Source organism: Triturus cristatus, chromosome 6 (assembly GCF_964204655.1).
Source record: "Triturus cristatus chromosome 6, aTriCri1.1, whole genome shotgun sequence".
NCBI classification, from domain to species: Eukaryota; Metazoa; Chordata; class Amphibia; order Caudata; family Salamandridae; genus Triturus; species Triturus cristatus.
The window spans coordinates 953,949,736-953,973,917 of record NC_140589.1 but is presented as its reverse complement, the minus strand read 5'-3'; the positions used below and the strand labels follow the sequence as shown (position 1 = coordinate 953,973,917).

The 24,182-nt window shown below is 49.4% G+C and overlaps 1 protein-coding gene across 1 annotated transcript in view; it reads right to left on the bottom strand.

Annotated features, from left to right (window-relative positions):
• Positions 1-24,182, bottom strand: part of ACAT2 (acetyl-CoA acetyltransferase 2) — a 345,929-nt gene that overhangs the window by 39,149 nt on the left and 282,598 nt on the right. The window contains exons 7-8 of the mRNA XM_085611651.1: positions 10,312-10,466; positions 10,087-10,197 (exon numbers count right to left, since the gene is read on the bottom strand). Coding sequence (XP_085467777.1) covers positions 10,087-10,197; positions 10,312-10,466 — 266 coding nt within the window. The remainder of the gene's footprint in view (positions 1-10,086; positions 10,198-10,311; positions 10,467-24,182) is intronic.

The following is a 24,182-nucleotide window of genomic DNA, read 5'->3' as shown; positions in this document are numbered from 1 at the left end:
AACAGAGGTATTCCACCTTCTGCCTGTTGAGAGAAACAAAGCAGCTTTACAGAAGTACCAACAGGCAAAGGCATGACAGACACTGGCAGATCCCACACAGGAAGCAGCACGCATTGATTCCCTTTTTAAACCAGTTACAGGGCACAACATACACTAGAAAAATAAGGTTTGCAGGTTGACACTACCTAACAAAGTCACTGAAGTCATGCCACGAACAACTCTGTGGGTATAATACACTAGGCAGAAGTACATTTGTGTAGTAAAATGTTAACTTTCTTTTGATTGTAAAACCTTGCCTGCCTGTTCAGGAGATCTTGCAGAAGTGCAAGACTGGAGTTCAAAATCTATGAATGCTTTCACAATTCGCTAAAATATGTATACCCATTAATACTATAAAACTAAACAATACTTGCCATAGGGGGGTGTGGCCAAATGCACAGGAAGAGGTCCACGTGACTTTGGTCTCTGGCCAGCTTGGCAGTACCATCATATGATCCTATTAACAAAAGACCTTGTCACTGGTGTGAACTACCAGGATGGCAATCTCACCAGGGATGGACTAGAGGGAGACAGTTTCTTCTTTGTTGAGAGGGCCTATGGGGTCTCTAGGTGGCTAGCTACGTCACATGCCATAATTAAGATTGCGTAACAACACAGACAGGGATGCTATCCTGTATTGTGCCAGACAAAAGGGACCAACGTGATATGTATGTACCACATTGTAGCTGTTCCCAGACTTTACCCAGAGGATCTAAAAAGGAAGTAGCTTTGACAACACCAAGAGAAAGTTGTGAGTTGGGGATGGAATACATGAGGTTTCCATTGAGGCTTAAAATAATTGCATCCCCAGATGGCCAATGATTTAGCAAGGACCAGCAAGACTGAGACACAACAATTCAATGTACAACGATGGCCGCTGGTGAGAATTCTAGGAACAGAGAATGTGATGATGCAGGTCTATCATAACAAAGAATATTGCAGACCATCTTAACCCTCAGTTCTACACACTGCAAGCAATAATGGTAAATGATATTGGCCCAGAACATGCCACCCAAAATTATTGGAAAGGATTGAAACAACATCTCCTGATTCTACCCTCAAATTCGGTCATGAACAAAGAATATAAGCGAACCTAGCTGAAACGTCTATGTTAGACTAATGTTCTGAGTTGAGTTCTAAGTAATGTCTAAATTCTGCTGATAGGCCATAATGCTAAAAGACAAACTACAGGGTGCTTCCTTGTTGAACAAATAATAATTGGACTAGCTGCCATATCAGCCAAATACATTCTATAACAGCTGGAGCCATTTTTGTTTCCAGATGTCGGCCTAATTTTTTTTCCCATTATCTAGTTTAGAGCAAAATGCACTTTATCCTTGTGAGTGGTGTGGGGGGCTTGGGGAGGATTAAACCTGTAGTGCAAGAGTGTAGGTTAGGTGAAATTGGGATGAGGAATGAATGAGTTATTTACCTTCAGTAACGATATATCTGGTACAGACACAGTCTAGTCGCAGATTCCTTAACTTAGAATATCCCTCAGGCACCAGTCTGGATCCGTCGATTTTTCAGCAGTACCTTGCTGCGCAGGGGGATGGTGTTGCATTGCTCTGCCCCGACGTTGTCCACAGATATGACATCTGTGGAGCCATACAAGTCCCTCCCGGTGCACTGACATCAGTTTCCTACTGTGAAACTTTTCCGTGCCAAAACGCAGAGCCACTACTAAAACTGTGAGTGTGGGAACAGAGTACCAAAAAAGATAAAAAGTCGTTGCAGCAACCATGAAAAGAAGAATAAAATGATGAGAAACATAAAACATATCAAAGAAAAACACTTCATACTGTAAGGGGCTGAGGGGAGAGAGCATAGTACCCGCCCCTAGAAACAGTGTCGCACAAGCGAAGAACCATACCCTCCTATGAGGCAAAACAGCAATGAAAATGAATGCTATGTTAAACGACAAGCAGTGTGCAACCACATGAACGTTATGGACAACAAGACTTTAACAACATGACTAATGGCAATTTACAACAATTCAAAAACAGAGAATGTGCAACCATACATACTAAATAGATACAAGACCAATTGACTGACTTGTAGCTTAGTCAAATAGATCCCAAACTAATGGAGAAAAGTATTCAGGGGGAGGAAGAAGGACATACCCAACTCGACACTGGAAGAACCAGGTAGCAAAAGCGTCGATGGATAAAAGAGCCCACCATCCAAGGCAAGAATGGGTGGAGAAGTAATAGGTAAAACAGAACAAGACATCCTGATCTAGGAAGGATGTGAAGTAGATAAACACGCATGATGACAAACCACTGGTAGAGAGACCAATGGGTAGTACCCCAATCTGAAAAGGTCCTCGCAGAGCGGGTGCGGGGAGGAGGTGTGGGCGTTAAAGAATCTGCGGCGGGACTGTCTCTCTACCAAATACATCATTACCGAAGGTAAGTAGCTCGTTCATCTGATAGAGGCAGCTAGCCGCAGATTCCTTAACTTAAAATATATACCAAAGCTATACCCCACTGGAGGAGGGTCTGCAACTGAACCCCACTAAGTTCCAAAGGGAATTAATCCATCAATAAAGATTGACTAACACAGGTGGAGACAGCAACTGCAAGCGTGGCTGACACTAGACCCCTAAAGCTCTGAAAAGGAGCATGAACAAGGAAAGGCAATGGCACCACAGTCCGTCAGAGGACAGCACAAGACTTCCACCGTCCAGGAAGGGATGAAGGGAAATCACAGAAACCAGAACGGCCAGTGCATAGTGGAGGAAAAGCCATAAGCTTCTGAAAGAAGTATTAGAAGCAGACCTGTGCGCGATATCTTATGGATCTGCAAAAAGTAAAAGTCCCAGAGGAAGGTCAATTTAGCATTACAGAGTCACAGCGTCCAAAATGAGCATGCACAATAGTGGATGCTAAGAGAGACCAGTGTAGAAACAGATATCACTCATGGAAAGATATACAAAACCATGACTACAGGAAGATACATGGATGCGGACAATAGAGATATACATATGTAGACAGTGTGGACTGTGGGAGTCACACCGCACACATGCAAAAGCCCAAGAAATGAAGCAGCAACAGCACACATGCGAAGACACTGAACGTATCACCAGGTAGTCATACTGACCAGCCATACACAACGGTACACTTGTCAAAGGATACCAACAGCAGCCAGACACAGAGGAAAGAGGAGAGAGAATGAATGAATCTAGGGGACAGAACCCAAGAGACTGCAACAGGGAAAAAACCCTGTACATGTACTGTCTCACAGGTAGTATACATATATGATATGTATACGTATACATACAAGCATAGATATGCCCATAAATATATATAAAGAAACACATCCAAATATATATATATTTCTTTTTTTTTTGGTGTGTGTTTTTTTCTTTTTTAAAGACAAGAGAAACTCGAAGGGCAAGCCCAAAAAAAACACAGCAGCCCGCACAATAGGCACTGATGTGAACCATAGCAGGACATAACACATGCAAAACATAGTAAGTACATACATATACATTCAAAAACATGTATGTATGTATATATATATATATATATATACACACACACACACATATATACAGACACTATAATTCACCACGAGCATCTCAAAACAGAGAGACGTCCAAGAAGAACGTCTGCAGAGTCCAGGAGCAGAGGGACTTGAGCACCTGCCTGGCAAGAGCAGAGGGAAGACCAGGGACATAAGGGTTTCCCAACATTAGAGATTGAAAAGAAAACAATACCAAAAACATTAGAACGCATCCAACGCTGTGGCGCAGGATGGACCAGCAGGCACCCAGTGTCTGTGAACGTACCCAGTGTGGACCCACATACCGTGCCAGAACTGAAAACGGATAGAAACTGTACCAGAAGTGGAACAGAAATACATGCCCACAAGAGCTACTGGCTGACGGTTGAGACCGCTAACAACGGAGGGCGGAAACACAGTGAACACTGAAGAGACGGCCCAGTCAAACAATGAAGAGGTAAACACGCCGGGACCAGCCTGTCATGGTGTAACCCCGACAATACTCTGGAGAAGCCTGCATCCTCAGAGGCAGGAGAGAAATACATACCAACAGTAACAGACAAGGATGGAAGCCTCAAGAGAGAGCTACGCCACCATGTAGTTTCAAAGAGACTACGTTACCCGTCTGGGTCATACCAGAGGAGAAGTCCCACAACAGGAAGGAGAGCACACAGCATGAAGGCCCCCGCCCCCACCCCCACCCCCACCCCGGAAGAGCACTTCCCAAGGTAAGGTAGAATGGCTATACAATAACCAACGAATACCCCACATAGGGTAAGTCACCTCCCTATAAAAGCAAGGGAGCACCTCTTGAGACTAGCTCTTAGGCAGAGGAGACAAAAATAAGGGCATAAACAGCTGTGTAGCTGTACCGTCCGTGTGGGAATACCATGAACCAAGAGAAAAGCAGTGGCAATACTGCAACCAAGAACGCAACAATGGTCTTAAAACAAAGTAAATTACGGGAAGCTAGACACAAGATGCTGGGCCGCGTGACTGTCAAAAAGATGGTCCCCATCAAAGGGCAATTCTCATAGACACTCCTGAACATTTTCAGGAAAACTGCCATCACGCAGCCAGGCATGGCGACGCAGAGCGACTGACCTGGCCACAGCCCGACCCGCCGAGTCAGTGGTGTCCATGGCTGATTGAATAGAAAATATGGCCAACTCACGGCCATCTTGGAGTATTTGAGTCCGGTCAGCCTGAAGGCCTTCCGGAAGAGAGGGAAGGAGGCGCTCAACTGAGTCCCAGAGTGTGAAAGTCACCCGTGCAAATATGCAGGACGTGTTCAAGGACCAAAGGCCTGAGTGCGTGGACGCAAACAATTGTCTACCACATGTCTCCTACCAACAAGACTCCCTAGTAGGTGGGAGTAGCAGAGGAGATGCAAACAGCAGCAAAGCTGAGGCTGCCTGGACAACTGGCCCTAAGCCCTAGGGTGTAGGGACTGACAGACAAGGTCATCTGGAGCTGCGCAATGACAATGTGTGATAGCACGGTCCACTGTGTCCCCCGAGGAGGGTCTCGCCCAGGTCCCCAGAAGAATGTTGTACAATGACACGACATATGGCAGCAAGGGCTCAACATATGCGTTGACCTGGTGGAGCAGATCCAACAAGGGATCGGAAGGAAGAGAGACAGAGGGAGGCTGGAACTGTAAAATGTCCGCAGCTTTGTGAACAACTCGAGCAAACACTGCACTAACCTCCGTGGCCATTCTAGGTGAGGACAGCAGATTATAATTAGGGGACGGTTGCAGGCTAACACGTCCACCAAGAGCCAAAGGCTCCGGAGCCCGAGGATGCCCAAGGGCCTGTAGATGCCCCGGGAAAAAACCAGCTCCGGGGTCGAACGATGTCGACATCCACCGCGATGGGAGACTGCGGTGGGGGACAGTGTCAACTAGGGGACAAGTCCCCTGCTGCGGCGCAGCAGACGCCATTGCAGGGAGCCCCACAGGACTGTGCCATGATGCTGTAGGTGGACTACAACCCGACGTTTTAATGGGAAGCCCCACCGGGCTGACATCGCAGCGACCCCGGAACCGGAGTCAGGGTACTCAATTGGTATGGAGTGTGAACCCGTGGGCGAGCTCCCAATCTGAGTCCCTACCACCTCTGTGGGGCCCGAAAGCGGGCCAGGGAGAGGTGTCAACCCAAAGATGGCCTGCAAAGCCTGGAAATAGGCTTCCATATGGGTCCTAGATGCCCCAACGCCCGGAAATGGAGGGTAGGCGGGGTCGACTTCTGTGGCCCAGTGTCCGGTAAAGACCAGTAGCGGCAGCCACCAAAGTCACCACCACTATAGGCCAACTGCCGTTGTGACTTCTTCTTATGCTTACCTGAGGAAGGCGAGCGACGTCCTCGGGAATGACTCCAAGACCTGCCTCGTACCAGATTCCCAGCTCGAGACAGAGACCAACGACGCTCGGACTCCGAACGGGACATCCGGGCGGACAACAATTTCATCTGACGTTCCTGTAAGGACTTCTGCTTCAGCTTCCGACAGGCGTCGCACTCCACGGACCGATTTGAAGCCCGAAGGCTACTGTTCCCGGACGTGAAAATGCATTAGTAAGGCCTAAAACTAAACAGGCCAGAGGAACCACTTCTCCTGGATCCGTGCTGTAGGCGCAGAAAAGAAGTAAACTTACGTCAGCGCGCCGGGAGGGACTTATATGGCTCCACTGACGTCATACCCATGGACGACGTCATGGAGAACCATGTGATACCGTCCCCCGGCGTGCAGAGGATCTGCTGAAGGATCTCTGAATCCAGACTGGCGCCTGGGGGATATTGTAAATTAAGGAATCTGCGGATAGATGTCTCTATCAGATACTTATTTAATCATCTGCACAACATACTACAAAAATAAAACTATGAAAACTCAGAGGTTGAAGAATGGGACAGTCTCCATATGTACCTTAAACAAAATCTAGGCCAATGGTTACATGAAATGGGTGTTACACCCCAAATCCCTTAGAGAGGTGCCCGAGTGGAATGTGAACAGTGTAAGGGACACAATTAAAGAAGGGGTAGTAACAAAATGGTTACTTACCAGTAGGAGTAGTTTTGCAACATGAAGAGTTTTCTGGATTCACATGCTGTGCATTATACCGCCATCTAGTGGTTGGGTCCAGAATTATTTAGGTTTCTTTTTTTTCGTGGGCGTGGTCTACCACCATTTGGTGTTATGTCCATTCCTTGTGTGACATCAGAAGGCATCCCGAAAGTTCCTGTGTATGCTAGCCATCGTTGTATTATATTTTCTTCTCCTTTCTTTCACAAATAAGGGTATTGCTTTACTTTTTTTGTTTTAAATTCCTTCTCTTTTTTTTACGTGATCTTTGCTCCCACCTGTTGGCTTTCCTCATCTCTGGGGAGGTGGTTGGGTCGCAAGTGAATCCAGAAAACTCTTGAAGCTGCAAAACTACTCCTACTGGTAAGTAACCATTTTGTTTGCAGCATAAATCCTTTTCTGGATTCACAAGCTGTGCATTCGATTTATGTAGCTTTTTTTCTTCCTTGGGATAGTTGGGGTGAAATATGGAAGACTTTGTGAACAGGTGTACTTTTTGTCCCACTGGAGCTTCCTTTGTCATCTGTATATCCACACAATAATGCTTGGTAAAGGTGTGTGGATTTGCACATGGTAGCAGATGGACATATAGTGTCTTTTGGCACAATGGCCATAAAGGCTAGGGTAGCTCCTTTTTTCCATGTTGAGTGAGCTCTTGGCCAGGAGTGTAATGTTTTCCCCACTGAGGAATAGCATGCCTGAATTGCATCTACATTGTCACCTTTGTCACAGGCGCAGCCTTGTTGGACTTAAGAGTAAGAGACAAACAATTGATTCCCTTTACAGAATTGTTTTGTCTCCTGTAGATAGTATAGTAAGGTTCTTCTTACATCCAGGGTATGAAGGATTCTTTCTACCTGTGTTTGTGGGTCTTTGAAGACAACTGCCAGCTGAATGCTTTGAATCATGTGGAATTTGCTTACTATCTTAGATAGGAACTGAGGAGTGGTCCATAAGACAATGTTGTCCTAGTGGATTTGCATGTATGGTTCCTCAGTAGTTAATGCTTGTAGTTTCCTTACTCTCCGTAGAGATGTTATAGCAATTAGGAATGCAGTCTTTGTTGTGATATACCAGAGTTCTGATTGGTGCATGAGTTTGAACGGTTCTGTCATCAGCTGTGTTAGAACTGTGTTTAAGCACGACATAGGGACTGGAGCCTTCCTTGGGGGTGCAATTCTTTTGGGACCTTCTAGAAACCTTTTGATGGCTGGTGATGTGAAAAAACTTTTACATGATACTCTCCTGGTGAGAGCTACAATCGCTGCCAAGTGCACCTTGAGGCTTGAGCAGTTGATTTTACGGTCTAGCAAGTGGGTAAGATGTATTAGCACTGATTCTACTGCCCTCCTCAATAAGTATGGCCACCAACAATGAGACGACATAGAGGAAATAATGAACAAACTCCCAGAGGAGAAGAAAAGAGCAAAATCAACTGTCATAATGCTACATAAAGTAGGGAAAACTGCAGAAAATTGTTAATCTTAAAGGCCAATCTCTCTTTTGAACACTGAAATAAAGATCCTAGTGAAAAGTTTGGCGAATCATCTACTTTCTTTGTTACCCAGTTCAATAATCCAGGATGAGTCTTGCTTTATACCACAAAGGTCCATAAGATTAACCTTTAGACATCTCCACAACTGTACTGATCATGCAAAGACAACAGACAAACTGCTCTCAAAATGGTCAATAGATGCTGAGAAAGTGTCTTGATGCCAGTGAATTGCGCTTCCTGTTCATGGCTCTAAAACCGATAGGCATATAGTCATCCACTGCTGTGGCTAGAGTAAACGGGCAGCTGACTGAGAAGTTTGTCTTGAGGAGAATCTATTGAGGTGTCCCACTTCTTTTCACCTTAGCTATAAAGCGATTGTTGAGATCACCAGCAAATCAGAGCCCCCAAATGCTTCATCCTAACTGGGCACATTGAAAGTAGTACTACCTGCTCCAACGAAATCTTCGCCATCAGGAAAAAATAAACCTCTCTGGAAGCAAGCTACACCAGAATCATTCCCTCATAATACCTCTAGATCCTGCTCTCCCTCTTTTTCAGCGGCAAGATCTCAAGCATCTACAACATCTTCGAGCCCCAACCGGATACCTCTACCCTTGCAGCTGCCTTACCCATCACTGCCAATGCCCAGAGGACCACTCTGCCCTCCTAGCCCACCCTCACCATTTAAGAAACTGCAGCGTCCATGTGCAGCAAACACTCCAGAGCAACCATCGCACCACTACCCTTATCACATATTCTTTAAAGGACTGGATGACATCAGTTCACCCCATTCCTGATTGACCCAAACAAATCAGCCACCTTCCCAGATGCCTGGAAACAACCCACAGTTCTCCCTATCCTCAGGGAACCCTAAAACAATAGCTAACTACCAGCCCATCTTCCTTCTACCCTTTCCAGTGAAAGTCATGGAGAAGGTCATGAACAAATATCTAGCCTGCACCTCATTGACAACAGCCTCCTCAACACAACCCATTCCAGCTTCAGATCCAACCACAGCACTGAAACCACGCTCATCACAGCCACAGGTGACATCCGACTGAACAAGGACAGAGGAGACATAGTTACCCTCATCATTCTGGATCTATCTACCGCCTTTTATACGGTCTTCCACCCCATCAAGTTTCAACAACTACACGATTCCAGCATTCAGTGACCAGTGGGTAGCTGGATCTGCTCTTTCCTAACCAGCTGCACCCAGTCAGTCAGCCTGACTCCTTTCACCTGCAAAACTCATCTGTGGAGGAACCTCGATCAGTCTCAGGTTGTTCAATGCCTACATGGCCCCAATCGCCAGCATCATTCACACCCACAGAATCATTGTTCAATCCTACACAGACAACATCTAGCTCATCCTCTTTTACAATAATAAAACATCGAACATCCGAACTAACTTCTCTGACTGCATGTTCGAAGTCTCCCGATGGATGAATAACTACCGCCTTAAGCTCAACTCAGACAAGATGGACGTAGTCATCTTTGGTAAATATACCTTGTTATGGAACTCCACATGGTGGTCTGATGAATTTGGACCCACATCCATTCCAACCACCCATGTGAAGACCCTGAGAATAATAGTTGACAACGAGCTTGCTATGACAGACCAAGTGGACCCAGTCTCTGCCTCCTGTTTCCACACATTCAAGATTTTCAAGTGGCTTCCATTCAACACATGCAGAACCATCATCCAGGCTGTCATTACCAGTAAGTTGGACTATGGCAACAAACTCTAGGTAGGAATCAATGCACAACTGACCAGAACACTCCGGGTCAAAGAATTCAGCTGCCAGACTCCCCGCACACCTACATCAACCCACACCTCAAATACCTCCACTTGCTCCTCATCCACAAACAGGCCCTCTTCAAACTGACAATTTCTTTCTTTTGTATAAAAGAAGGAGAACATGCCTATATCCTATTACAGAACATTGTGAAATTATACTCACTTTTTCTGGATCCAAACCTAGCTCTTTCATTACTGCTAAAGATGCTGCTGCATAAGCTTCATTAATTTCGTACAAATCCACACCTTCTAGTGTCCATCCTGCCTTTTCAACCTTTAGATGAACAAAAGAAAAGACTTACGGACATCTGAATAATGTACTGAACACAAGTCAAGTCGCAGATGAATGGAGCCTGCCTAACAGAAATATAATAAAAAACGCACTTACTGCTTTTCGTATGGCTGGGATTGGCCCTACTCCCATTACAGAGGGATCTATGCCTGCTTGAGCCCAGGACACAATTCGAGCCAATGGGGCAAGCCCTCTACTGTTAGCTTCAGATTTCCGCATTAAAATAACAGCTGCTGCACCATCATTGATGCCTGTAAAACATGAAGTCGTACAAGCACATCATGAACACAATATCAAGCAAGCTCATCAAGTTTAACTTTCTCTACATCCAACTTTAGTTAAATGCAAAGTTCAAATCATTAGACAAAAGAATTTTGTGAAAAGATACAAAACAAGAAACAAAAGCATTCATGCAGAGCTAAAGGAAGGAAGTATGATATGCAATTTACATCAGACTATGGATTCTTGGCTTCAACCTTGCACTGCAGACATGCAGAGCCAGGTACGCATTTGTAAATATTATATCTAAGCATTAAAACATTTAGATTGCATTTACAGATGACCTACTGATTGCCCTAGATTGTTCAAATTGATCCATAATGATGGCTGAGGGTTAGGGGGCAGTTTGTGAGGTGAGCTTCAAGTGCTGAACTACTAATTTTAAACCAGATTATAGGAGTAGACATTGCTTTGCTTAATCTCAGGATTCCTGTGAGGAAGATACCCAATTCCTTCATAAATCACAAATTCTGGGCGACAAACTCTGAACCCTCCTCTATCCCCCTCATGTAAAGCTGGAATGAGATATTTTAATTTGACTAGCACAAGTGAACACCTAGGCCCAGGGATATGTGCACCTTGTCCTGGAAAATAATATAAACAGTTATCTTACTACTTTGGGGGCACCCAGATTTACATAGCATTTCTGAAGTTTAAGTACTATTTTCCATACTGTAAGGTCTCCGGAATGGTGTTCAAGTGTGTCTGGCATGACTGAGAAAGTCCTGCCTTCCAGTATAACTCCTCCTGTAGTAGGTATCCAAAGGACATTAATACAGGTGGAGCTCAATATTCTACCAGGTATATTGTGAAATAAGTTATAATCAGAAGAAAAACTGAGGAGGCAGTATACGTCATGCACAAAGACTTAAAAAGGAGGAGGGCAGCTATGTTTTGCACTCACTGGAGCCAGTGAACAGATTGCTACAGTCTGTCCATGTAAAGGCTTTTCAGTATATCAAATGTGGGTAGACGAATAATTCTAATAAAAGATGGAAGCGGGGCACCAAAGTGCTAGGCTGCAAGAATGTTGCCCTTGGCAGATGCTCTGAAGGCTGAACGGGATATCCATCATAAATCTGGCGCTCACAGTGCCCATCAAAACGTGCAACCTGCAGACTTAGAGACCTGGTGGATGGGCTAGCTGTAGCTGGCATTTCTCCATCCAGTGGGCCTCCTGAATAATGTAACCGCCAAAACCAGCCTAAAGAGTAAACAAGCACGAAGCGTGTGGTGGCTGTGAGAAATCGGCCCTGTGAAACATTGTTGTGACTGCAGGAGGTACTGGAGGCATTGAATCCTCTCGTCAGCCTCCAATTCTACTGATCTGCGGGTGAGAGGGGAGCAGCGCAGCCCCCCTGATGGGGAAGGCAGAAGGACAAGAGGACTGAGAAGGCACCTGGAAGTAGGGCTGATCAGCTGAGCTGTGGCAATCCCCGTCCCGTGGATCTGCTCGTGCCTCCCCCACCACACCCCGGTCATGAATTACTTTGCAGCTGTGGTGTGTGAATGGGGCCCCTTGAATAGCGGTAGGGTCAGACTGGTGTGTACCTCTAGTGACTTACTTTGTGGTACGTTTCCCAATCATGGGAGTGATGGGTCTCCGCCAGGAAGCCATACTGCCATGTTAGCGGACAATATGCTGCCAAGAGGAATCTGCCATGGGCTCGATTGCAGGAGGAGATAATTATCCAGGTGCGTGCTTCACTTGTGACAATGGCGCATATATGAAGTTTTGAACGACAATTGATGAAGGGTTCTCTACTCTACCTGGCCAGCTAACTGATTGCTTGCTAAGCAATTGATCACATCACTTAGACACAACACTGTGTCCCAGTTGTGTCAACACTAGAAATGTACTTATTACACACAGCTATGAGTGGAACCTCGGTGGCATGCCTGCCCATTCCCTCCACTCAATATTGACACCTAATCCCAGCCAAATGCTTGGCGGGCGGGGGTGGGGGAGAGAATCAGTAGAGTAGTCTCTGTACAGCTTATTATCCATAATTAACCAGTTTGATTATGATCAACTCCAAAACTGACACAGTGGTCCGAATGAACGAACACAAGGACAAACAGGATGATCAGATTGAACACCTAGACATCGTGTGTCAGATATGGAGGACAATGCTATCATCTGCAACAAAAATCTTTTGATAATGGAAAAAGGCATTATAGATAATCAAAGCCAAGAATGAAGATCCGAAGGCTAGATAACATTGCAAAAATCTACGCATTCTGGGGGTTTCAGTGTCCACAGATATGGAATCTTCCCATGAAATGCTAAGCAACATGTCTTTAAGAAAGGAGTTGATCTCCATGTTTTCGGTAGAGCGTGCACATAGGTCCGTGACCTTTAAAGGGGGCTCCTGCTCAACCAATCATCACTTGCCTACTGAACCTCAATGGCTGAGATAAAATCCTCCAGCTGGCCAGGCAAGAAGGGTAAATGAAGGCAATACGATTTCCATATACCCTGACTTCACTCTTGTGGTGCATGCAATTAGAAAAGAGTTTATTTCATCAAATGCATCCCGATGAACGCAAGAAAACAATACACCCTGCTGTACCCAGCAAAGTTCCTTATTAACTTTAAGAAGGAAAAAAAAAACACATCTCCATAGATAGGAAGCATGCTGCCAAATTCTGTCACAAACATATCAGAAACCCGCCAGATCGCAGAAATGAAAGAGCAAGCAGTCCTCTAATTGCCTCAGTAATGTACAAATAACTGTCCTGTATTTACTAAGTACTGATGACCTGTAACCCCACTACTGTTTAGTATTATATTCCTTTACTCCACTATGTTTATCTGATAAGCCCAAGCATTCCCACAGTTGTTGAGTCAGATTGTGTCACAAGCTACTGCATCCAGATGTTGTTTCCCCAGCTCAAGTGAGTTCACTTAAAAGTGCTGTTAGAGTGCTCAATAATCTTCCATCATCACATCATTATAAAATGGTACTCCGTACTTTCTTATTCCTCTGCCGCATTCCCTCTCTTGAGAGGGGAGTTGGCCCTGAATCTTGGCTGCCAGTGGGATATCTTTAACTGGAGTTGTATGAAGTACCCTAATATTGGGTTTGAGCCTCTTCATAAAACGCTAGTAAGTGTGGAGCCAGTTCCTCTGCATATGTTTTGTAGAATGCGGTTGTTAAACACTCCACAGAGAATGGCACGTCCAGATATTTCCTGTGCCCACGTCCCAGCAAAGCAACTCCTGGGAATCCAGGAAGGGCAGAAGGCCCTCATGCCGTGAGCGATGTGCGGCCGTATACAATTTGGCGGAAAACTTGTCTAGGATTTCTTTTGCCCCTCTAATCACTTGTGAACTATCTCCCTGAATATCACTGACATATGCAGTGGAGCGAGGGGCACGAAGCATTGTTGCAAGTGTCCTCCTCAGCCTGTCCCCCTCCCTGTACCTTCTGGCTTGTGTGTGCTTGCGCAGAAATGTCACCTCTCGTTGCGTCTCCTCCTCAAATTCCAGCAGTCATTCTTTTAACTGAGCTATGAGAGTGGGGTCGTCAGTGGTGTAAAATTGCGTCTCAAGGTCCTTGATGTTTGGCTCTAGGGATGCCAATGTGCCCCTTATGGCCTTCAGTACCCCGGCTTGGCGTGCTATATATTTACCCCTTATTACCCCCTTAAAGCCCTCCCATAATGAGGCATGAGTTGCGACTGATCCAACATTTAGAATAAAATAATCAACTATATCCCCCTTATTTCCTCTTTAGAGGCCTCATCCAATAGGGCAGTAGGGGAAAGTCGCCAGCGGAACATTTTACTGGGCGAATTGGGCAGAGTACGGTGTAATAGGCTGGGAGCATGGTCAGACAAAGATCTGGGGAGGTGTGTATTATCACATGTCCAAGTCGCCACATTCCGTGACACCAACCAATAATCTAACCTAGACCAGGCCTTGTGGTACTCGGAAATGCATGTGCCTTCCTTCACGTGCTGATGGCTGTGATGCCATATATCAATCAGATTGCCGTCTGATGTAACAGCTTTTTTTCTTCTTCAAAACATAATTTTATTGTTGACATCCAATATAATACAAGGGCCTCACATGGCACCCAGTGGAAAGAGACATTGTAGCAAATATATGCATCAACCTTTCCAACAATAATAAAGGATTGGTTCCACAAAAAATATACTGAAAGAAAAGCTAAGAACAGGAAAGGAAGGGGTCGAGTCTGGCCGAGCTGGCGACTTCCTGGACGCTTGGTTCAAGTCCTGGATGCCGGCGACAAGCCTGTCAACCTGGTTCGTCATGGAGAGGGCGCACCGGTCGCTGGCGGCCAGGCCTCCAGTGGGGGCCCCCCCGCGCCCCTTTATTCATCGGATCCTCAACTTCAGGGACAGAGACGCTATCCTTCGTGAGGCACGGGCGAGCGGCCCCTTGACTTTTAATAACCACACCATTATGATCTACCCGGACTACACCCAAGAGGTCCAAGAACAACGCCGCTCCTACACGGAAGTGAAGCAAAAGCTGCGCTCCCTGGGCCTCCAATACCAGCTCCAATTCCCGGCTCGCCTGCACATCATTTTCCAGGGCAAGACACTGTTCTTTGACACTTCCAGGGCAGCGTGGGTCTGGCTCACCGAGGAAAAACCAGTGTGCCGGTCCAGAGGGGTATCGCCCAGTAGTGTGCCCCGGGGCCCGGCTGCGGTTGGGTCCCAACGCTCACGGCGCAAGAAGCGCACGCACTCCCGACGACGTCGTGGTGCGCCAGGGGCCAGGACCAGGTCCACAAGCCTATTTGACAGCAAAAAAAGAGACTCCTCTGCCTCGTCTGGGACATCGTCTCTGGTGGTCGGGGGGTCTCGGCGCCGTCTGTCGCCTCAGCCGGATGGGTCTCCGACCCCCCTCCAAGCACCTATTGACCTGTCAGACCTTTCCCGCAGCCCTGCTATGTGACTTTAGCTTTGTTTTCTCCATCCACAGGGGGGGGGGGGGGGGGGCGGCGACCCTGCCCGGTGATGGGGGCGGGGGGCTCCGCAACCTTAAGTTTCCTATAGAAACCTAGGACAAGACACTGTAATCCGTAATTCTGGAGGGGTCCACCACGCTCTTTGTACCCGAGCACCCACGCTTGGGGTCTTGTACATGTTGGTTCAGTTAGGGCGACAGATGCTTCCGTTCCTGAAGTGTAGGGTGGGGGGTTGGGTATTCGTTGCTTGTTCCTCCTTGGGAGGCTGTTTTGTTTGGTTTGGGTTTGTTTTCCAATCAGCCGTTCATGCAGCACTACACCACGTGTTCTTGCGCTACCCCATGCAGACACTGCCACGCACTCCGCCGTCGTCCGTTTGCCCCCGCCGTCCGCTGGCTCTCCCTAGCGTGAGACCCGTTCCAGGGTGCCTTCCTGGCGTCCCTGGGCCGCGTCGCTCCAGGCGCGTTCCGCTCCCGCTGCCGTCATGGAAGACCTAATCCCTAAGGCCCAGATGCGCATCCTGTCCTGGAATGTGAACGGCTTGTTGGATAAGCTCAAGCGCCGCCGTCCTCAAATATGCCCAGCGCGCAGAGGTAGACGTGCTCCTGCTTCAGGAAACCCACCTGCTTGGCGAGAAATGCCCCTTTCTGGCGCGCTATGGGTACGACCGGGTCTGGCACTCCGGGTTCTCGCGAGGCTCACGGGGGGTTGCTATCTTGCTGCGCCGCTCTCTCCCTTTTGTTCTATCCCGAGTGCTCCAGGACCCTCACGGCATGGGGATTGCCGTCAGCGGCACGCTTGAGGGTCGGCCGCTCAGCTTCCTGTCGCTTTACGCGCCGCCCTCCTGCCTGTCACAGGCTTTAGCTCAGGTCGCCTCTTGGCTGGCGACTCTCCCTTCGGGCGCTCTTGTTCTGGGGGGGGGACCTCAATGCTGTCTCGGCCCCACAGCTAGACTCCTCGGGTCCGGTTTCAGACTCCCACGCCGCACGGGCGAGGCTGTTGGCGGGCTGGGTGGAGGCTCAGGGCCTATGCGACGCGTGGCGGACCTGGCACCCGCGCACTCGGCAATATACTCACACTTCGGCCGCCCACCACACCCATGCTCGCATTGACGCGATTTTTGTCCCCCCCGCCGACTGTGTAGGCGTCCAGGACACCCACATCCTCCCCAGGGGGTTATCCGACCACTCTCCAGTCCTCCTTTGCCTGGGCCCCCCGCCCCGTGGGGCCCGCCAGATGTGGCGTTTCAACGCATGGTTCCTCCAGGATAAGACACTCCGTAAGGAGGTGGGGTCCGCCTTGGCGCATTACTATGGCGATAATGACGGGTCGGTCTCCTCGGCGGGCACCCTCTGGGAGGCCTGTAAGGCCACCGTTAGGGGGGCCACCAAGGCCATGTGGTACGGCACCGCCGTAAGCAATTGCAGCAACTCACTGCCTGTGAGGCCCGGGCGCTGCGCTTGGAACAGTCTCTCTCTGAAACTGACGATCCTGCCGGGTCTCGGCAGCTGCGGCTTTTGCGTGAGGAGATTCGTCAACGGTCGCTTGATGCGGCCAAGCTCCTCTGGCAGTCCTCGCTGGTGAGGGTGTACGGGTGGGGCGATAAGAACGGTGCGCTGCTGCACCGGTTGGCCACTTACCCCAGGACTGCACGTATCATTCCGGCGGTGACCGGCTCCGATGGCGTGCTCCACTCTTCCTTCGTGGCAATCGCGGAAGCCTTCGCTCAGTACTATACGCAACTATATCGGGCCCGGGCGCCGGACCTTTCCCTGGCCTCTCTGCTCGCCTCGAGCAACCTACGCCTTCCCCCACTTCGATCGGAGGACTGGGAGAGTCTGGAGGCGCCCATTTCTCTCGATGAGATTGGAGATGCGATAGGGCGCACGTCCTCGGGGAAGACCCCGGGACCGGATGGCTTCCCCCAAGAGTTTTATGCCACCTACAAGGAGCACCTGGTCCCGCGGCTGAAGGATCTCTTTGCCGAAGCGGTCAAAAAAGGCTCCTTCCCTCCAGAGGCTGATATTGCCACTATTGTGGTTCTGCCCAAGTCTGCGCCGCCGCCTAGTGACAGGTCGGCTTATCGGCCGATCTACCTCATTAACACGGACATCAAGCTTTATGCAGCAGTCCTGGCCCAGCGGCTCCGACCCTTTTTGTCATGTTTGGTACACCCGGACCAATGCGGCTTTATGCCGGACCGAGGCACCCGCCACTGCCTCCGGCGCCTACATGTGGCCTTGGCTCACCGCCATCGCTTACCTCCTTATCTCACCCTCCTGCTTGCTGATTTTGAGAAAGCTTTCGACTCGGTTGGGTGGGCCTACTTGTTTGATGTCCTGACCCACATGGGTTTCGGCCCCAAGTTTGTTACAATGGTGCGGGTCCTCTACGCGCGCCCCCGTGCCAGAGTGTTGGTTAACGGGGCGCTGTCGCGGCCATTTCGGATCGGCCGAGGGACGCGGCAGGGGTGCCCGCTATCGCCCCTTCTCTTCGCGCTTGCGATGGAGCCCTTGGCCGTCCTGATCAGAGCGGACCCTCTCCTTCAGGACTGGGAGTCGCCGGGCCTGGAGGCGGACAAAATCGCCCTCTATGCAGACGATGTCCTGCTGTACCTTGGGGATCCGGCGCGCTCGGGCCCGCGCGCACTCCACATCCTGGGCCGCTTTGGTCACACATCTGGCCTCCACCTCAACCCACGGAAATCGGTCCTTGTGCCTCTCCACCCCTCCCGGGAATGCTTTGACTGGCAAGACGCTATTCCCCTCCGCCGGTTGTCCTTCAAATACCTGGGCATCTGGGTCTCCCTTCTCCCAGAATTGAGCTGGGCACTTAACGTGACCCCCCTGGTCAAGAAAGCCAAGGTGGACCTGGCACGATGGCACTCACTCCCGCTCAATCCGCTGGGGAGGGTGGCCCTATACAAAATGATGATTCTCCCCCGGTTCCTTTACGTGTTGCAGAACACTCCCGTGTCTTTCCCGAGGCCGTGGTTCTGCGAGCTGGACGGGATGGCAACCAGATTTCTCTGGGGTGGTGGGAGACCGCGGTTGGCCCTCTCGACATGTCGCCTGCCCACCTTTGATGGGGGGCTCGGCATGACTGATCTCTACCTCTATTATCTCGCTACCCGCCTTCTGGTCGTCCATGATTGGTTTGGGGGGGATGGTCCGACCCGGCTTATAGAGTGGAATTGGAGGACCTGGGGTTCTCCTGTATCCAGGACCGTCTGTACGGCGCCCCCGTCCCTGCCTCCTGCCCAGATGTCACCAAAGCGATCTTCATGGCCTGGCGGGCGGCGCTTCGCCACACCCGGTGGACCGGGAAACTGGCTCGTGCCACCCCCCTTTGGCACGGCAAATGAGTAGAGGCTCTACTCAGAACCTACCTTTCACCCCTGGCAGCAGCCCGGAACCGCGAACCCAGCCCACTCTGCACCCGCCAAGCCTGGCCGGTGCCGGAGTGAACTAAACCCACGAGGACGACCCCACGGCGACTGTGACCCCGAGTCCGGCACCCAAGGACCCCCCTCGACTATCCTGAAGAAGCTTGCAGCCTCAGAACAGAGTGCCACCCCAACCGCGATCAACAAGAGGGTAAGATTTCCGACGTCAAAAGGCACCCCTGCACCCGGCGCCCCACGGCCCTCTGTGCCCAATCCCGGGGTACCTACCTATCCTCCAACTATCCAACTTACCCCTCGAAATGGTGGTGGCACCCGAAGAGTCCTCGTCCCCGAGCCTGCAGTCTTTTTCCAAACCGGAGATTTCCCATAGAAATCAATTGAGCGCCCGACGGCTCAAAAGCACCCTGCAGCCAGCTGCCCGAGTGGCCCTGGCAATGAAAACTCTACTCTAACCCACTTCCCCACTTGCCCTGAGTAAGTGACCAGGAGCCCAGCTCCCCCAGCCGCGTGGCTTGCCCGACAGCAGCCACCAACCCAGGCCCTCCCTATCCCTCATAGGATAACATTGGGCCTAACTCTCTCTGCACCCGGCCGTCCTGAAACCGCTGAGGGTGAACTGACTGTACCTACCTGACACTGGGGGACCCCTGAGTCTAGGCCCAGAACTTCAACTCTGCCAGTCGAGTACTTACCCTTAAACCGCTAACTTCATTTTCCTCATAGGGTAACATTGACTGGCTTTTTCTTGGAAATTCTTCTAAGTGTGAACTTTTCAAAACTCAAAATATTCACCAAAAATCAGCCGAGTACCAAAAACGAATTTACTCACCTGCTCTTAGGTGAGCTCCCAGTGCTGGATCTTGGTTCCCAGCACTGACTCTGAAAAGTACCCACAACTATACTTACCTTTAACTCCTTTTTCTTCCATAGGAAACCATTGACTGCTTTTCTGTGAAATTTCTTCTAAGTGTTGATTTCTGCAATTTCTAAATATTCCTCAAAAATCGTATAACATCTGAAAACGTAATTACTTACCTGTTTTGGATAAATGTCCCAGTACTGAGTCCAGACACCCAGTACTGGATTACAAAAGTAACGATAACCTACTGTACCTGTAACCTACATTTCCTTCCATAGGGAATCATTGATTGTTTGCTCTGAAATATTTTCTAAGTGCTCACTTTTGAAATAGCTAAATATTAGTTAAAAATCATTACAGTACCAAAGTCGACTTTTAACAGCTGATTCTGAGAACTGACCCAGGACTGGATCTAGGATCCAAGCCTGGAATTACAAAAGTAATCTACAAAGTAATCTGTTGCATATAATCTGAATTATCATTGAGCTCAATGTATTGTGTTTAGAAATAGAGTTGCCTACTGCAACTATTTGTAAACTGTTTACTAAAAAGTCAATTGCATATACAAAAGTATTTTTATGAAACATCTCCTGTCGAGAAAGTATATTTTAATTCCAAGTGTTGGTTCTAAAATAAAACAAGCATATATTTTTTATATACAAACCATTGGCCTAGAGTTCAGTCATTGAGTGTGTGGGACCATTTGCTGACTGAGTGTGTACAACAAATGCTTTACACGTCCTCTGATACTGCCTTACTGCTCGACCAGGCTACCACTTTGGAGAGTAAGGTTATATCTAACTTTAACCTCTGTTAAACCCTTGGGGTCTGTGGACTCTGTACAACCTGTACCTATTAAGGAACAGTATATACAGAGCCACTTTCTCACAATAGTGAGATATGGACGGGGCAAAGGCATGTCGAAACTGGAGGTAGCGATAAAATTGTGTGCGGGACATATCGTATTCTGCTTGTATGTCTATAAAAGACTTGAGTACAGCCACATACAACTGCCCTCACCGTATCTATCCCAATGGCCTCCCAGTCCCGGAAGCCGGACAGGTGCATCAACTGTGGTAATTGTCCATTATTCCACAATGGAGTTTTCTTAGTGAGTCTCCCACACCAGCCCATCTGTCGGAGCGCCGCCTTCCAAATCTTAAAAATTATGAATGTGGCGGGTGGTAGCTCAGGAAGCAGTGCCACTGTAATGTAACAGCTTTTAATGTGGCACTTGCGTTAGGATGAAGGGAGCAGGACTGCTCCCTCCTGGCCATCGCATTATCTTAAATCGCATTAAAATCCCAACCCCAGATGATATTATCGCATCTTGTTGCTTTTATTTTAGCCCATATGTTTTGGAAGAAAGCAGGGATGTCTGCATTAGGCCCGTAAACTGCCACCAGCACCACTCGGACCCCACTCAGGAAACCAAGTAAAATAATCTATCTGCCCTCTGGATCTAGGTGGGATTCACACTCCCTTCGGGCTAGACCCTGTCGCATTAGCAATGCCACCCCTCGTGAATAGTTTGAATATATGGACGAGTAGGCGTGTCCCCAGTGCCTGTGCTGTTGCTTAGTGGAGGGTGTGTTATTCAAGTGCGCCTCTTGCAAGAGGCGCACATCAATATTATGCCTAAATAGGTAGGAGTGAACCTAATCTGGTCTTTCTATGGTCGTTCAGACCGCGGATTTTCCAGTTTAAGAAACTTAAACTCTACATACCTTGACTATTGCTGCCAGATGTATTACCTTGTCGTGGACCCGCCAAGCCTCACAACTCCCAGTGACCAGTTGGTGCGAGGGTTTGACATATTTGACAAGCAACCTACCCCTACTGTATTTTGAAGACCATGTGGATGCAGACTGAGATTCCCATGTATGGTTCCTTGTGCTGTGTATCAATAAGCTGGCTAAAAACAAAACATTAAACAACCCCCCACCCTCTACCCACTCCAACCCCCCAAGCGGGTTGTGGTGAACCCTCCCCCTTCAACATCTACAAACAACAACGAGTCGTTCCCCGTTGGAGCAAAAACAAAAGTCGGGAGCTCTCCCTGGGGAGGGGGGTGGGGGGGGGGTCGCAATGACGCCGACATACACCCCCATCGAAAGCAGGGTGGCCAAGAAAACTGCAGAGTGCCAAAACTATACAGTGTGTATTGTGTGAAATACCAGTCCTCTGTGGCCGCTGCTCAAGGAGACTCAAGGCTGCGACCGCTGCTCAGCATTGGAACCCTGACGTGACCCAACTAGGTTTAAAACAGGCATAAATACAATTGCAAGCATATAAGTACTGAACACCAATTAATCATTATCACTCAGTCTATCGGCAGGTGTGTCCCTGGCGTGCGGGCCATGTGTATGCTTCTTCCCACCAACATGTTTAGCAAATTTCAATGCGGATTTGGCGTCCGTGAAAAACTGTGCCGTGCCCTCGCGTGTCACCTTAAGCTTAGCGGGATACAACAGAGTAGGGAATCTTAGCTTGAAGCGGAATGCGTTTTGCGGGCAGGAACTCCCGGCGCACCGCCTGCACCACCAGTGTAAAATCTGGGTAAAATTAGATGTTATTCCCTTTATGGGTTATAGCCCCTTGCTCTCTTGCAAGCCGCAGGATAAGCTCGCAATCCTGGTAATTCAAGATTCGAGCCAGGTAGGGTCTGGGTGTGGCTCCGACCGGAGGTTTGGAGCCTAGGACACGGTGTGCCCGCTCCACCGCGAACAGGTCAGGGTCAAAGGGTTCATGCAGCAGATTGGGGATATAAACCTCCATTTTAGATATGGCAGTCGTCTCCGGAATCCCCGTGATCATCCGGTTGTTGTGGCTGGATCTTGCTTCCAAGTCCTCATTCTTTGCCCTGATCAGCCGTAGTACTTTGTCCATGTGCAGGAGTTGCTCTTTAGTTTCAACCTGAAACACGTGAAAGTCTGATTTGTGATTCTCGAGCACATACAGTCTTGTTTTGTGGGTTCCCACCTGTTTTTTTTACTACGTCAAGCTGAGTGGTTAGCACATCCAACTTAGTGTCTATGGTACGAAGGCTTGACCGCATCTCTAGCATTAAGGTGCATAGGTCCTCTCCACGATCCTCTGTCTGCAACTTGGGCGGGTGTTCAGAGCTACCCTCCGGGTCGGACTCAGTGAGTCTGGCCTCACTCGTGTTGTCGAAGGTCAACTTCGGCTGTTTAGCATCCTGCTTACCCATGGCGGCAGGCTTGTGTGAACTGCCGAGGCGCTGCACAAGTGATTTATAGCAACTCTAGTGAACCGCTCCTGAATGGCAATGCTCACACCCTGCTCCAGCACCCACACAGCCACAGCCGGATGATATGATGGTGCCGGCGTCCCTCGTATGTGTGGGGGGGGGTAATAGACGCTGGTTAATTGTGGGCCGGTCAGAGTCCCCTGCGGTGCGTGCACACTGACTGCCTGGTGTCAATGCTGGCCTTTAGTACCAAGACAGCTTTCACTTTGTGCTCCACACCTCAAGGCTGACATCCAATTGCATAGACAGCCCCCCCAGGGGCAAATGCACCAGGCCAAGAACCTGCCTGGTCTGGACCACCACTGCGTGTCCTGCTAGGGTGGTCCTCACTGCGTCACAGAGGGGACCAACAGAGCGCAGCAACAACCAGGGGATCATAACAAGCCTCCAGGCACAGAGGGACCCCACAGCACCATAGATCCAGCGCCCGGGCCCTCCAATCCGCAAGTCTCAGAGCATCCGATTTAAAGATGGCACCTCGCCCTCTGTTCAGAGGTACTCCCGCCGCTCTGCATGGGGATCCCCAGCTTCTGACGAGGCCCAGGAGGAGTCCGGTGCACACCACGCTGTGGAGGCGGATCTCCGCAGAGCCGTAGAACCCCAGGAGGAGTCTCCCGGTCCACACACAGGTAAGTGCTCAGTGTGGCAAGGGTGGAGCAGCTGTCCTGCTACCTCAGGGCTCCGGTTCAAAGGCGCTCGTCGCAGCGATGGCGGCTCGGCTGACCCTCTACTCCGGGGCACCAGCTTAACTTTTTACAGAGGGACAGAGTCAGCCCCCAGCCCCACAATACCTCTCAAGGGGCCAGGCATCAGAATTTCACAGGTCTTAAGTCGCCGCTCTCCAGGCCAGGGGACCTGGTGATTACAACTAGGCTGTCAGCTGTCAGGGCTCACCCACCACCACGGGGGCGGATAGCAGCCACAGCAGCCGGCTCCCACAAAGCGTAGACACTCAGGCAGTGCCCAGAGGCACTTCACAAGCCGCGATGGCCCTCCATATGTGCGGATTGCAACAGGATCATATCTCGGCCGGCGGAGCGCACTTAGCAAGAGCCATCTTGCAGCGCGGCAAACCACGACCCCCCACACTCCCAAGACCTTCGTCCCAAAGCCTGCAGTGTCTTACCAAACCAGAGGTTCTCCATTGCAAACAACAGGGTGTCCGATGTCGAAACAGCACTCTGCACCCGGCCGCCCTAGTGCTGCTGA